The following is a 15,460-nucleotide window of genomic DNA, read 5'->3' on the forward strand; positions in this document are numbered from 1 at the left end:
TGGGGAGGCCAATCAGAGGGGCATGTCACTTGAAAAATAAAAGTGAAGGCTTCTTTTCTCAAAAATGTAGAACTTTATCTTGTAATTTGGCTTTACTTTTATCAATTTACAAGTTTTTCTCCTAAAAGTATTTTAAGCTCAATTTTCTCTCTTTATGACAGTCCTTAATCTATGTAGTAGTTTGACAACAGTTCTTTTATCACAAAATATTGAACAGTACTGTATTTTAATGCAGTACATCTCAAGAGATAGAATCATTTATTACAGCAGTGTTCGTGGACTTTTACTCCTCACATATTTTGATAAAATAGAAATATCAGCAAAGTCTTGTTGCGTTTTTGAGGGGGTAACTAAAGATATGGATTATTTTTTACAAGCAGATGTCAGTTTGAAGTTACAGTACTTTAAATCTTTATCTTTTCATGTCTAGAAAAATCATTATTTATTATTTTTTAACAAAATGTGGTTGTATGTGTCATTTTTTTGTTTTGAAGACAACCACATAGGATTTATACTGTATGAACTCTGATATTTACAGTGTCTCCCGTTCCTCATGTTTCCACCATTTAAAGCTCTCACAGAATGACCCCTGGTTTCTGCAGTCTCTGGGGGTTTAGTGTTTACGCCTCAGGGTGGAGATTGGGTTCTGGCCACAGATGGTGCAGGCCTCTTCTGTGAGTTGTAACCCAGGTTGTCAAGCAGGAAAACACAAATACTACTCCTCAAATCTGACTTCAAATACCAAGACCTCTGGACTTTTTCACAATGCTGACACGTCCCGGTCCAGTATGTCTCTAATATTTGGTAATAGTCTTGAGGCGTGAAGTTTTCAGTCGGATTATCTCAGGACTGACTTGAAGACTTAACATTTTCTAAAGGAAGTCTTTACGTCAGGACCAGGACAGTTTCACTCACTTCTATAAACTGTTCAGCCAGACTTCAGTTTGTTAGGAAAGTTATCTGAATGCTTGAAAAAAGCAGACGAAGAGGTGTAAGAAATCAGTTTAATGTAAGTCAATATACAAGTCAAAACAAAGGCCCTGGGTTCATGTATGTCCAACAAAAACAGACTCTACAACACAGAAATAAAATACCAACAAAAATGCTTCCAGGGTTCTCAGGAGCCGTTAACATGTGGCTCCACATCCATGTCTTCATCATCCTCCTCCTCCTCCCCCTCCTCCTCTTCCTCCTCTTCCTCCTCCTGCTCATGATCTCCCTCATTACTCTCCTCTCCTCCACCCGAATGTTCCTCTGTTTGTGCAGGCTCGGTTTCTCCTCGTTGTTCTTGCTCCTCCTCCTCGTCTTCCTCCTCCTCCTCCTCCACCGTGCCGGCTGTACCTGATTTCAAAAGTGAAGAAATGAATCCATCCAATCAGAAAACAGTACTGTGATTGAATACATTCATTAACACAAAATGTGTTGTAATGCATAATACATCATGGCTCAGGGTTAGTGTGGGTGTAGCACTGACCTTCTCTGAGCTCCTGACCTGGGATCTGACCGGCCTGCAGCATCCCCTTTAACCTCTCCACCTCTGCCAGTGACGAAGCGTTAGCAATAGCATTCTGAAAGACAAACACAATCACGTTAAGCTCCCTGCTGCCTCAAAAAAGCTCTATACTCAGGGATCACTTCACATGTACAGAGTGGAAATGAACATCAGTGTTGCTAATAGACTATAAAAAATGGACGTAGTCTCAGTGATGTCACCCATCTGTTCCTGAGAGCTGTTTTAAAGCCAATCGTCAACGGGTGCCATATTGGAAATGCTGAACAGAACAGAACTTTATCTGAGCTAGTGTGAGGTAAAGAGGGGGGCCTTCAGCCTTAACGCTATCAGCTACAGGCTGCCTGCCTGTCTATCAAATCAGCCATGTCCTTATTTGGGCAAAACTCCTACGTTTAATATCTTCAAAAATACAGTTATAACGAAATTCATCCCTGTACAGTGTGCTGATAGAAAACGTAGCTACTCAGACCTGAACAGGCTGAACCAGGCTGCAAACATGTTAATTATTCCCACAAAGATCGTCTCTTTTGAATGGGTGTGTATGTGGTTTCTGGTGTTTCTGCAGCCCGCCTCAAGCAGACGCTGGATGAACTGCGGTTTTTACTTCTGCATGGGCTTCATATTTAAAGACCGGAGGTTGCTGCTTGGTGGTGACACATTGCCGAGCATATCTATGTCAAAAGATGAGGTTTAAAAAAAAAATGCAAATACAAAATAGTAGAGGTGACCCTAAATAGTGGAATATTCCACGATTTGTTCTAACGAGTCTTAGTCGACTGCCAATCTCATAGTGGAATATTTGCATATGAAACGTGGATCATTCCATTCAAACCATGGGGGTGCTCAATGTCTAATTTTACACTATTTTACATTATTTTCCTGTTTCCTGTAAAAATAGTGTCATATATCCTGTTTTGATATAAATATAGACTTATTTAATGTAATTCTGAGAACAGCTCTTGAAGTGTTAAATCTCCTTAAAGTGGTAATTAAATCTCCCCTGGTAATTAAAGGTGGACTCTCCCATTTAGCGGGACCTGTGGAGCAGACGTACCTCAGCTGGTCTTTAAATCTTTCTACGTTCATGGTAGCTCAAAATGTCAGAAATAAAACTTCAGGAGATCCTAAAAACTAGTGATGAAGATGAGGAGCAGCTTCATGAAGAGGGCTGTGAGATCAAGGATTACCGGACCACACAAAAACTGTACGGGGCCAAAAGAACGAGGAGGGATACCCAAAGCTGTCCGAAGCCTCAAAAACAATCCACAACATCCCATCCACCTCCACACCATCAGAGAGGATATTCTCAAAGACAGGATTTACAGTCAACAAAGCAAGGAGCGCACTTCTGCCCGTACACACGATGGTTTTCCTCACGTACAGTTTGAAAAGACTCAAGCGGACAAAGATGAGATGAAAGACTGTTTTAAAAGGTTCTGTTAAGAGATTTAAAAACCCTTTAGCTGGTTCAGGTTTGATTTTGAACATTATACAAATGTTTAGTCTTAAGTTGGACAAACTACCCTCCTCAGTGCTGCTCTCCTCTGTGTGAACACTGTTTAAATATCTCCTGATTCCTTATTCTATAGTGGAGCATTGTTCCATGTTTAACAGATGGTGGTCTTATTTGAGTTTTCTCTCCTTCATCACCTCGTTGTTTTTGTAATATAGATTTAAAAAATCTAAGTTTTATGATTATAATATTCTGTTGACCCTTTTACTTTAAGCTATGAGTCTCTTAATTGTAAAGGGTTATGTGTAATATTGTCATGCGGTCACCATCATGCAGACTTTGGGTCAATAAGGAAAAACAACAAACATTCCACTATTCATCCACTATGGGCAAAATCTGATGAATCAGATTCCACTAAGCAAATCCTTAGTCGTCTGGTCACCCCTATAAAACAGACATTTTTTGGAACGGAGCCGTTGTGTGTATGTGTGAGGTGATAAACACTCATTTCTATGAAAGTTCCCAGCATACAGAGGGGTATCACAATCACTTGAGGAAAAAAAGTGTTCTCTGCTTTTCTGAATCAGAGATAATCAACTCAGAATTATGAGAAAAGTTCAGTGGCCCCTCATCCGTCAACACCCACCAGCTGCTTTTTCAGAACGCAGCAGGACCACCAGACAGCTGGTGATTACTGAATCAAAGGTTTTCTACTTCCATGATGAGTGTATCCTCGTTCATGTCTTTATTGGACTCTGAAATCCTCCAACCGCTCTGATCTGCTCTGTGCCGATTGATGCGTTGTGCTCAAGCATCCGGCAAAAAAATAGAATTCTTACGTATCAGCTCGAGAGGGCTCCGAATGGCTGGAATTGCAAAAGCACTAATGTATTATTATTATAAGTTTGTATTGGCATTTATGGTTTTCAAATCAGGTTTTAACTGCATTATATCCACAAAAACATCTACAGACTGCTGTGTGTAAGTCAGAGTCAACTGTGGTGGCTTCTTAAACTCTACTGATATCTGGTGGATTAAAGGACACCCATGCACCCAGTTCACATTTTAGATGTCAGCACTGGGTTTGCACCAGCTGTGCCTAAACTCAAACATAGGCTAGTATAAATGTAATCTCTTATTCAGGTTGGAGTTTAGACTCTACTAACGTTTTGGGCGTTTCACCAGCTGAGATAGTTCTAACCTAGGCGTAAGTTACATCTTACATTTGACACCTCGCTCTGAGTTGATGTAAAGTCACACTGGTGCACTGTTTTCAAAGATGAGATCATTTGAAGGATGAGGAGAAGCAGAGAGTTTAACCAGCTGTGAGGTAGATAACAAGCTCTCCATGTTAGATTAAATGAATAATAGACATACGATGACTCTGATCTGAACTCGCACTCCTGTTTCTTATGAGTGAGATCATTTCTGCACATCTGCACAACATCAGAGTGTCTTTATATTAATGCAGAGTATACTGTAGTTGATGATTTCACCACTCGATGTCACTGTCTTTATTTTAGACTAAAGATCAATTATCAACATGATTTGTAATATTTTACCTTTATGTTGCTGTTAGCTTGTTTAGAGGCAATGAGGCTAACAGGAGTTAGCACTTAAACAAACACCCCATCAAGAATTAAAGCTGTTCACTGATTGGACAAAGTGAAACGTCATATCTGTGACAGTATTTTGATCAGTTTGGACGTTACGGTCTACGAGTTAAGATGAAACTCACGTCTCCATGGTGAAACCAAACAATGACACAACTTAACTTACAAACTAACTAGTCTCAGCGTCTGGTTTAGGATGGACTTTACACCCTAACTTAGGACTCAACTTATTCAGAGTGGTGCTTTTCAACTGAGGCCGCTTTAGGCTGGGTCGGAGCCGGCGCTCAATTGAGAACCAGTTTTTCGTGTTTCAACTGAGTGAACCGGCTCCTGGACGGGAAAACCAATGGATTCCATGGCAAAGCAGAGGTCGGCCGAGGAGACAAGCTGCTGCTGTTGTTGTGAGGGAAAGTTCGCGCTAGTGCTGCTGGGAAAAGCGGTCCCATGAATCTGACGTCATGACGTGCCTCTTCCACGGGCTCGAATGGGTGGAAAAACAAACGGGTGCCGTGTTGGTTCACAAGTTCAACCAGCTCTGAACCAGCGCGAGCACCAGCCCGGAAATACAACCTGGTTCACGTTGGTTTGAAAGGAGGTACGGGGTTGAAGCTACAGCTCTAGAGATGTTAAGATCCTCATAAACACCTTGATGGCTTCCACATCAGCTTGAGACGGCCCTGTCCGCTTCTTCTCCTGCTGTGCTGCCACTCCGGGAGTGAATCTGAAATGAACACATCGTTTAGACAACAAGTAAAACCAACATGCTCCTCTGTCTGACCTCTGAACCAGTGTAGTATCTTTTCTTGAGTCAAATGAGCTGATACGTCGTCCGCAGACAGCAGTCCTGAGCAACACTGTGGCTTCAGGTTTTAGGGTTTCTGATTGATAGTTTTATCACCTTCACTAGAGGAAGGTTTGTTTATGGACACGTGTTTAGAAGAGGATCAAGTGTGCTTGAGGTGGGGGTAGATTAAGTAACCCGTTAATCAGCCGGGATCCAGTGATTCTGAGGAGCTGCTGTCTATCACGGACTTTCCTCTTACGTTTTTGTTCGCCGGGCAATATCCTTTGCAAGTTGAGCACCACGTTTTCCTTTGAACATTTTCTCTGCCTCCTGGCGTTCCTATGACGATATCACACAGTTAAAGTGAAAATGCTCATTATTCACAGACAGTGCATTCTCCTGCCTGCTCTTCAACTCCCTGGATGAAACGATACTTTGTTGACAGAGATTTAGCTTCATTGATAAAGGTTAATTCTGGTATTTTTTCACACTGACCATATTTAAACAGTTTGTGGAAGATGATTATTTTGATAAGTGACGCTTGGATTACTGTAACTCTTTGTTGGTCTTGAACAGTCAGCATTGCGGCGTCTACAAGTCGTCCAAAATGCAGCGGCCCGCCTGCTGACTGGAAAGAAACGGCAGGATCACATCAGTCCTGTCCTTGAGTCTTTGCACTGATTGCCTGTTAACTTTAGGATCCAGTTCAAGGTGTCATTAATTGTTTCTAAGTGTTTAAATGGTCTGGCACTGTCTTATTTATCAGACCTTGTACAGCCTCACAGTACTTCCAGAGTACTTAGGTCATCAAACCAGCTGCTCCTGGCAGTACCTCGGTCCAGACTCTCTACTCGTGGGGACAGAGCCTTCTCAAAGCGGCCCCAAAGCTGTGGAACAGCCTACCTTTCCAGGTTAGAGCTGCACAGTCTGTGGATCACTTTAAAACACTCCTAAAAACCTCTCTTTTCTCCTTGGCGTTCAGTCCCAACTAAACAAGAATCCTTGGCTTTTTACTTTTTTACTCTTTTATTTCCTAAATTGAGCTCTTACTATTCTTTTATTGGTTTTATTTATTGTTATATTGTGTATGATTATATTGTATTTTAATATCTGTACAGCACTTTGGTCAACTGAGGTTGTTTTAAATGTGCTCTATAAATAAAGTTTGACTTGACTTGATAATTAGAAACAGTTGTTACATAACTGTCTCCAGACAAGTGCTTTCCTCCAAAACACCAGAACCCCTGGTCTAAAGCAGGCTCAATCAACTAATTCAACCAGAACTGTTGCATCTGTTAGTCAGGTGAACTAAAGACTATGTACAAATAGGGTCAGGTGAAAAATTCCAGAATCTCCCTTTAATAACCTTTAAGATGCTGTTAGGTTCACACCTCTGTCTAAGCTCTAATGCAGGTGACTCAAACCTCATGCCAGGCCATGATCACACAAACAGGCTGACTGAATATCATACAACAGTCCATCATCTCTCATTAGTTCAGATTTGAACCAGGCGCTTGGTACTTACCTTTAGTTTTACCTTCTGGAAGTCCAGCACGCGGATCTGTGGGATTTTGCTGATGACATAGAGTCTGTAGTGCTTCTTGTTCGTCACTGGGTTCCTCAACAAGCTGAAATTTAGCGGTTACATTCATGTTGAAGTCCCCAATCACAAAACAATCACCAGTTCATTTGTGGGTATTGATTGTTCATACCTGAGAAGGGACAATGTCTTCACTGTGGCCAGAGGGTCCAAGTCACCCTGCATACAACAGAACAAGACATGAAGCCTGTAAGACCACACCAATCAAACTTTTCTGCATGAATAGAGACACATGGCTGGTCTTCATTTTTGTGTCTGCACTTTTTGAAGGGAGGAGTGTCAGTAAACGTAACACACTAAGGAAGGAAAAATGTCTTAGTTCTTAGATCTTAATGTGAATAAGACCAAGGAGCTTATTATTGACTTCCCAAAAGACTGCCCCAAACCCAAAGCCAGCATAATCAATGGATAATACCGACACACTGTGGACTCATACAAATACCTTGGCACAGACTCCAAATTAAAATTCACAGAAAACACAGAGCTGATTTTAAAACTTGGACAACAGAGGATACATCTGATGCACAATCTGAATTCTTCTAGAGTCCCAGAGAACATTTGATCCAGTTTTTATCACTCTTTAATTGAAAGTCTTTTAACATTTTCTTTTATCTGCTGGTTCCATGGTCTCTCTTTGAAAGACCAGAACAGTCTGAACTGTACTGTTAAAGTCTGCTCCAAAATTATTGGTGTACAGCAGCAGGATCTGGGTTCCCTTTGAAGGAACCGCATCACTAATACAGCCAGAGGGATAATAGGCCAACCTGGACACATCCTGGCCAAGGAGTTCTCTGTAATGCCCTCAGGGTGGCGCTCTCAGATAGGAAAACAGATACTCAAATTCTTTTCTTCCTTCTGCCATCAGACTTCTGAATGCTGATAGCAGTTTGTAATAGATCATCCTTGTGAAATTGTGAAGTTGTGTATTCATAAGGTGTTTTTTAGTATTTATTCCTCACTACTGTGTTTAAAGAAGAAGTTAGTTTAGTCTATTTTAACATTACTTTACTCTTTATGACAAGCCCCATCTTGCACTGCTGTTGTCACTGACATGTTGACTGTTGAGTGTTTGTCTGTTTGTTGGTGTTTGTGTTGTTTAGGGGTGAGCCCGACTAAGGATTTGCTTAGTGGAATCTGATTGATCAGATTTTGCCCATAGTGGATGAATAGTGGAATGTTTGTTGTTTTTCCTTATTGACCCAAAGTGTGCATGATGGTGACCACATGACAATATTACACATAACCCTTTACAATTAAGAGACTCATAGCTTAAAGTAAAAGGGACAACAGAATATTATAAGTATAAAACTTAGATTTTTTAAATCTATATTGCAAAAACAACGAGGTGATGAAGGAGAGAAAACTCAAATAAGACCACCATCCGTTAAACATGGAACAACGCTCCACTATAGAATAAGGAATCAGGAGATATTTAAACAGTGTTCACACAGAGGAGAGCAGCACTGTGGAGGGTAGTTTGTCCAACTTAAGACTAAACATTTGTATAATGTTCAAAATCAAACCTGAACCAGCTAAAGGGTTTTTAAATCTCTTATCAGAACCTTTTAAAACAGTCTTTCATCTCGTCTTTGTCCGCTTGAGTCTTTTCAAATTGTACGTGAGGAAAACCATCGTGTGTACGGGCAGAAGAGCGCTCCTGTCTTTGTTGACTGTAAATCCTGTCTTTGAGAATATCCTCTCTGATGGTGTGGAGGTGGATGGGATGCTGTGGATTGTTTTTGAGGCTTCAGACAGCTTTGGGTATCCCTCCTCGTTCTTTTGGCCCTGTATAGTTTTTGTGTGGTCCGGTAATCCTTGATCTCACAGCCCTCTTCATGAAGCTGCTCCTCATCTTCATCACTAGTTTTTAGGATCAACTGAAGTTTTATTTCCTGACATTTTGAGCTGCTATGAACGTAGAAAGATTTAAAGACCAGCTGAGGTACGTCTGCTCCACAGGTCCCTGCTAAATGGGAGAGTCCACCTTTAATTACCAGGGGAGATTTAATTACCACTTTAAGGAGATTTAACATTTCAAGAGCTGTTCTCAGAATTACATTAAATAAGTCTATATTTATATAAAATAGGATATATGAGACACTATTTTTACGGGAAACAGGAAAATAATGTAAAATTAGACATTGAGCACCCCCATGGTTTGAATGGAATGATCCATGTTTCATATGCAAATATTCCACTATGAGATTGGCAGTCGACTAAGGCTCGTTAGAACGAATCGTCCAATATTCGACTATTTGGGGTCACCCCTAGTGTTGTTTATCGACAAGCTGGTACACTGCAAACCAAATTGCCCTCTGGGATGAATAAAGTTCTCTGAATCTGATCTGAGATGTAGAGAGGCATGTAGGTTCAAATAAAAGTCTGAATCCTCACAGAGTCTGAGTCTTACTTTAGCCTGTCATTTTATTTTCGTACCAGCCCAAAATAGAGAAACATAGCTCCGAAATATGAGAAAAGCGTGATCAAGAGATCAAAAAGATATTTTATAAAAAAGAAAGAATAATGTTACCCATCAGAAAGTGGAGGAATTTAATTTTCCTGGCGTTATCAATCCTTAAACAGGGATCTATCAACAGTTCTGTTGCACACTGGGTGCTGCGGACATCTACTCACCAGCTCCTGAATGTTGTTGTTGGTCAGGACCAGTTCTTTCAAACTCGGAAGGGAATGCTCCAGACCTTCTCCTATACGACTGCAGAGACAGTTCACAAAGTTACTCCCAGCATTCAGCCCAAACATCAATAAACAATTTCCCACCACAACCTTTTCTATTTGTGGGGTGGAGCAAGACTTCACCCGAGTACCTGGGCACCCTGCTATGTTTGCTGACCAATTTGATCCTTTTCTTTTAAAAAAGCAATGATTGTCCACTGAAAAGGGGTGATAAGGTGTGTGGTAGTGATGGAGATTATTCAAATAATCCTTGAATAGGTCCCTGTGTCTATCATGAGAGCACAATGGTAATGTACAAACCTTTGACGAGACAGTTAAACATCACATGAGACATCCAGGCCAAAGTCAGTGATTTTTATCTGGTTCACATTTTCAGTCCCTTAACTCAAACCTATCCCCACAAACACTCTTTTCTTCCTCCTCTGACTGTACAAACTCTCACCATGTTCCCACAGTGACAATGCTACACATGAACTCATTCATATATCTTATATCAACAGCCTTCTAATGGAAGGTTTTGAATCCAAAGGAGTAAAGTCAAATTCAAAGCAGACAGCTAAATAAGACACCATCATGTAGTTCATCATCAATAGATGACTGATGACTCGTTGACTATGAAATCAGACGTTTGCTGCAGCTCTATTAAAGCTGGAGTGCAGAAAAAAAAGACAGCCAAACAGGATTCACATGAATGAGTGTTTCACTGTTGCACTATCCAGCAAGATAATGCAAACCCTGTCTGCTGCCTGACATGACTCTGCTCTTTCACTTCACTCCTGTTCTCACCTTTTATTTTGACGCAGTCAGGAGGAGTCCGCTTCGGGGAAACAATCGATTTAGGAGCTACTTTTGACGGGACTCTTGATGAACAAAATTCTGCTTTCTGGTTTTCTGTTTGACTGCAGCTAGCAGAGAAAGCCTTCAACATTGTGAACTTACAATTTAATGTTTAGGCCTTCAATAAATATCATCTCCTCAAGCTGACATCTTGTTGCAGGAAGCTGCAGCGTGTTTAATTCAGCAGGCCTTACCCCCTCCTTTCTTTACATTCAATATGTTAACCTACAAAAACTAAATATCAGTATGTCTCACTGCACACTCATCGGACTCTCTCTCTCTCTCTCTCTCTCTCTCTCTCTCTCTCTCTCTCTCTCTCTCTCTCTCTCTCTCTCTCTCTCTCTCTCTCTCTCTCTCTCTCTCTCTCTCTCTCTCTCTCTCTCTCTCTCTCTCTCTCTCTCTCTCTCTCTCTCTCTCTCTCTCTCTCTCTCTCTCTCTCTCATTCAATTTTGCTTTATTGGCATGAACAAAGAGATGTTATTGCCAAATTCACACCATATTCATTACATATTATATTCATCACATACATATCAACCATATATTACATTTTCTATATGCATTAATGAACGATGGTGTCACCTATACAGCATATCTCAATGTCCTCACCCGATGCGGCACACTCACAAAACCCCCACCCAAAATCAAACCCCATGGGATGGTGCGTCCCTCAGGCTGTGACAGGCAGACACATATTTAGCAGCCAGAGGAGAACTGACAGTTTCTCTTCTGGGGTTAATGTTGGGAATTTAATGCTCTCTTATTCTCCTCTATCCAACTTTCCAACCCCAACTGAGTCGAGGCAGATGTGTGTCTAACATGAGTCTGGTTCTGCCACCAAGTGTAATGCTCATGGTGGATTAAGAGGAGATCAGATCGAGTCCTGTCAGTAAGAGGCGACTGGATCTGATCCTGTCTTGGTGTTGGGTCTTTGTTCATAATTTGACATAGAGTGGTCTAGACCTGCTCTGTTTGTAAAAGAGTCTTGAGATGACGTTTGTTGTGATTTGGCGATATATATTGCTCCCTAAAACAGAACCAGAGTGGACGTCATAAGAAAACATTCTTCATCGTCTGCTTCAGACTTGGGGCAAACAAGGTCTAGCTGAAAACCAGTACTTTTTCTAAAAAGGACGTATAAAATAAATAATTATAGATCAAACACAACCGGTCGTATAGAGCATTTCATGTATGTTTGTTATCCCATGTTTCTCATAGTTTGTCATATTTGAAGGCGTGACAGCTGAAACTCACCAAATCCTGTTGTTGTTCATCAACAGTGTCTTCAGTCTTTTGAGTAGAGGGAAGCCATCAAGCTTTCTGACTTCGTTATCCGAGAAGTCCACTGTGTCAAACTGGTCCAGAGTGGCTCCCAGGTTTTCCAGCACTGGGATTTTGTAACCTGTGGGACAGATATTGTTGGTGAACATTGAGGAGGACTTTTCCTTACAACTGAAACAGGGTTGAGTTTCTTTTTTTTTTTACATGATCAGACAAAAAGAGGATGACGTGGATGGAGAGATTCCAAGAGATCAGTGAGGGGTGAGCTACAGTTAAATCAAAGCCTGATCAAAGAATTTCATAGCAGAGCCTGTGTCCTCTTCTTCCAGGCTGTGGTTTGTTGGTTTGTTGTTGTGATGGACCTTTTTGTCAGGCTAAGATCTTTTTTTTGCCACCAGACTCCATTGACAACAGGAATTTTACTGTTTATCCACACTACAGCTGCTGTTGCACAACTGCTTTGCGAGACTGTATGTTTCAAGGGTAAAATCCACGACTAAAAACAACCTGAAACACCAAAACAAATCTAACCAGAAACTATCTTGTTCTGTCACTCTTCATCAGGATGCCCATCAAGAGCATCCAGAAGCTCCAGTACATCAGAATAGCTCAGACAGGATCCTGATGAGTGTGCGTTAGGGATGTGTAATTTCTTAATCAATCAATTGATTATCGATTAATTGACGCTGGACTGATGATGACCCTGTTGCTCTCCCGGCTGACCCTGATCGAATACAAGTTTCTTTTTCTCAATAAGAACGAGTAGAAAGAAAACTGGACTCTGCGAGTCTGAAGAACTTTTCTGTTAGTATTATGAGCCTTCACTTTATAAGAGTATGTCTGCAGAGAATATTTGTATGAGCCTGATCATTTATAATCAGTGTTAAACATGTTGTACCCGTATTCAATCCCATCAGTTCTATGCATTTTGTTGCTGTAGGAAATATAATTTAGGGGGGGGAATGTATTTGGCCTTGTTTGTGACATAAGAATAATAAAGTTTTTTATTGATTAATCAATAATTGATCGTTAACATTTCCAAAAATCGATCACAGTAAATATTTAAAATGTACATCCCTAGTGTGCATAAATATGAACACATAACACCCATCCTAAAATCACTCCACTGGCTTCACATCTCACTCAGGATGAATACAAAACATCCCTGCTCATGGAAACGCCCCCACTACTTACAGAACTGCTAACCACACAGACCACCAGAATAAGCCTCATATCAGCCGCCTCCACCCCCCTAGGATAACAGTCCTCCCTATGGGGGACCAGGCCTTATATTAGGCCAGTGTATTAATGATACTGAATAGTGTGTACAGACTTCAGGTCACCCTACATGTTGGTGCCTCAGCTCGCCCAAGTCTGGTCCCGCCCCTGCTCTCTGGCCTCAGTGCGCCATGCTGACTAGCTATGCTAACACTGGCCTGTTTAGCAGCCCCATGTCTCCTCCTGTCCATTGAACCCACAGACTGTATAACATATACAACAGGAATACAGGAATATAAGACTCTCCAACCTTTAGTGTTTCCAGTTTATAAAGACGAGCTGGAGCAGCTCTAACGTGGAGACAACGCGCGGCTAACGCTCTCCCTGCAGAGCTGCAGGTTATATTTACAGGTGACTCAATAAGCTGCTTTCAGATGTTACCTTATTGGTACGTGATAAGATCAACGTGGTGTAATTCATTCTGAAATAAATGCCTGTTTGTTGTTAATCTGCTTACTCTCTATGTAATGAATGAAGTTGGACTAAAGGCCTGTGTGGAGCCTCAGTGAGCTAACCATGCTAACAAACAGATTACTGTGTTAGTGTTACTAACCCCTCAGGTCCAGCTCCCGGTCTCTCACTGGGTTAGTATACTGAGCAGCCTGCTCGATCAGCTCTGCTGTGAGTTTCACCATGTCGAAGCCAACAGGAGGAAACGATTCAATGAAAAGAATCTGTAAAACGTGGAGCACCAAGGACCCGCTAACACAGGCTGAAACACGTCGAGCTTCTTCTTCCTTCTTCCTATTGTTTTATTGGCGGTTTGCACATCGGGGTAAGAGGCGCAACGTCGCCACCTACCGGACTGGATTAAAATGGCAGTCAAGACAAATGAATGGGGCGCCGGTGGCCTGGCGGTCTGGGTGCCCCACATGCAGAGGCTGCGGTCCTCATCACAGGGGTCGCCGGCTCGATTCCCGGCCGGTTGAATATTTCCAGCTTGTCTTCCCCTACTCTCTACTCCCCACGTTTCCTGTCTCTCTTCAGCTGTCCTTTCACAAAAAAGCAAAAATATAATTAAAAAAAAAGACAAATTAATGATTTTAATTTTTGCATTTTAATCAGCTTATTTTAAATTACACAACACTGTATGAAAAACTCCTTGATTTTTAATAGCTTTGCTCATTTATCCTCCAGTTTGTTTTTACTGCTTACCCTAATTAATTCATTGTAATAAAATCATGGATGGCAGACAACTTCCTTCTACTCAATAACAATAAATCAGAAAGCATTCTAATTGGCCCAGCAGCACAAAGAACCCTCATCATGCCCAACCTAGATCATTTAGCTATCTCTGTAATAATATCAGCTAGGAATCTTGGAATCATTTTTGACCAGGACTTGAACTTTGAACCACAAATTAAGAAAGTTGTCCAGTCCTGTTTTTATCAGCTCAGAAATATTTAGAAGGTCAAGTCCATTATTTCATCCAAAAAAGTAGAAAAACTCATTCACGCTTTTATTTCCACCCGCCTTGACTAACTCACTATACTCCTGTCTCAACCAAAAATCAATCCACCAACTTCAGACAGTACAAAACGCAGCAGCTCAGCTTTTAACTAAAACACGTCCCACATCAGCCTGATTTTAGCATCCCTACACCGGCTCCTGTTGTTTTTAGGATCGATTTTAAGATACTTTTAATCACGTTTAAAGCACAACATGGACTCGCCCCTCAATACATCTCTGAGCTCTTATCCCCCCATAAACCAGGATGCAGTCTGAGATCCTCTGGCAGTGCTCTGCTTGCTGTCCCACGGTCTAGACTAAAAACTAAAGGGGACAGGGCCTTTGCTGTCAAAGCCCCCCAACAGTGGAACAGCCTGCCAGAGGAAATCAGACTGGCAGAGTCAGTCTCTCATTTTATCACACTTTTATAGTAAAGCTTTTATTTTGTGAATTTATTTTAATCTTTAACGTTTTAACTCTCTGCTTTTACTGTCAGTTTGCTTTTATGGTGTTTTTATTGTTTTTGTGAAGCACTTTGTTACTTGTATCAAAAAGTGCTATACAAATAAAGGTATTATTATCTTTATTATTATCACTGCAAAAACAAGACTGAACTTCAGTCTAGTTATTCCTTACATTTTTAAATAGAAACAAAGAAAACATGCTTAATAAAAAAAGGAAGTGTGGCCTCATATAGAGGGCCTGAAGGTCTCTCTGCGGCTCTTGTCATTTCCACCATATCCAAAAACTGTCTTGAAGCATCAACAATCATTTCTACTAGCTGCACAGCTAATCATCATATCCAAATAGGCACTGAATCCTGCTCTTATACTCTTCATGCTTCCACCTTTATTCTTCCCTTTCTGGTGATACCTCTGTCTTTTTGTCTTCTTTCTGATCTCATCCTGATGCTTCCTAACTTTTTCCTCCTACTCTGGTTGTCTGCCCCCCGTACCTCTTG

General features: G+C 41.1%; 1 protein-coding gene across 1 annotated transcript; it reads right to left on the reverse strand.

Annotated features, from left to right (window-relative positions):
• Positions 1–990: 990 nt before the first annotated feature.
• On the reverse strand, positions 991–13,810 carry snrpa1 (small nuclear ribonucleoprotein polypeptide A'). Its single transcript, XM_034680850.1, has 9 exons — positions 13,604–13,810; positions 11,746–11,893; positions 9,598–9,676; positions 7,076–7,122; positions 6,889–6,991; positions 5,623–5,702; positions 5,225–5,300; positions 1,475–1,568; positions 991–1,341 (listed from the first exon to the last, which is right to left on the reverse strand). The coding sequence occupies exons 1-9, from the start codon at positions 13,683–13,685 to the stop codon at positions 1,118–1,120; spliced, it is 933 nt and encodes a 310-aa protein (XP_034536741.1). The 5' UTR covers positions 13,686–13,810; the 3' UTR covers positions 991–1,117.
• Between the last annotated feature and the right edge of the window lie 1,650 nt (positions 13,811–15,460).

The sequence above is a fragment of the Notolabrus celidotus genome, chromosome 3 (genome assembly GCF_009762535.1).
Source record: "Notolabrus celidotus isolate fNotCel1 chromosome 3, fNotCel1.pri, whole genome shotgun sequence".
NCBI classification, from domain to species: domain Eukaryota; kingdom Metazoa; phylum Chordata; class Actinopteri; order Labriformes; family Labridae; genus Notolabrus; species Notolabrus celidotus.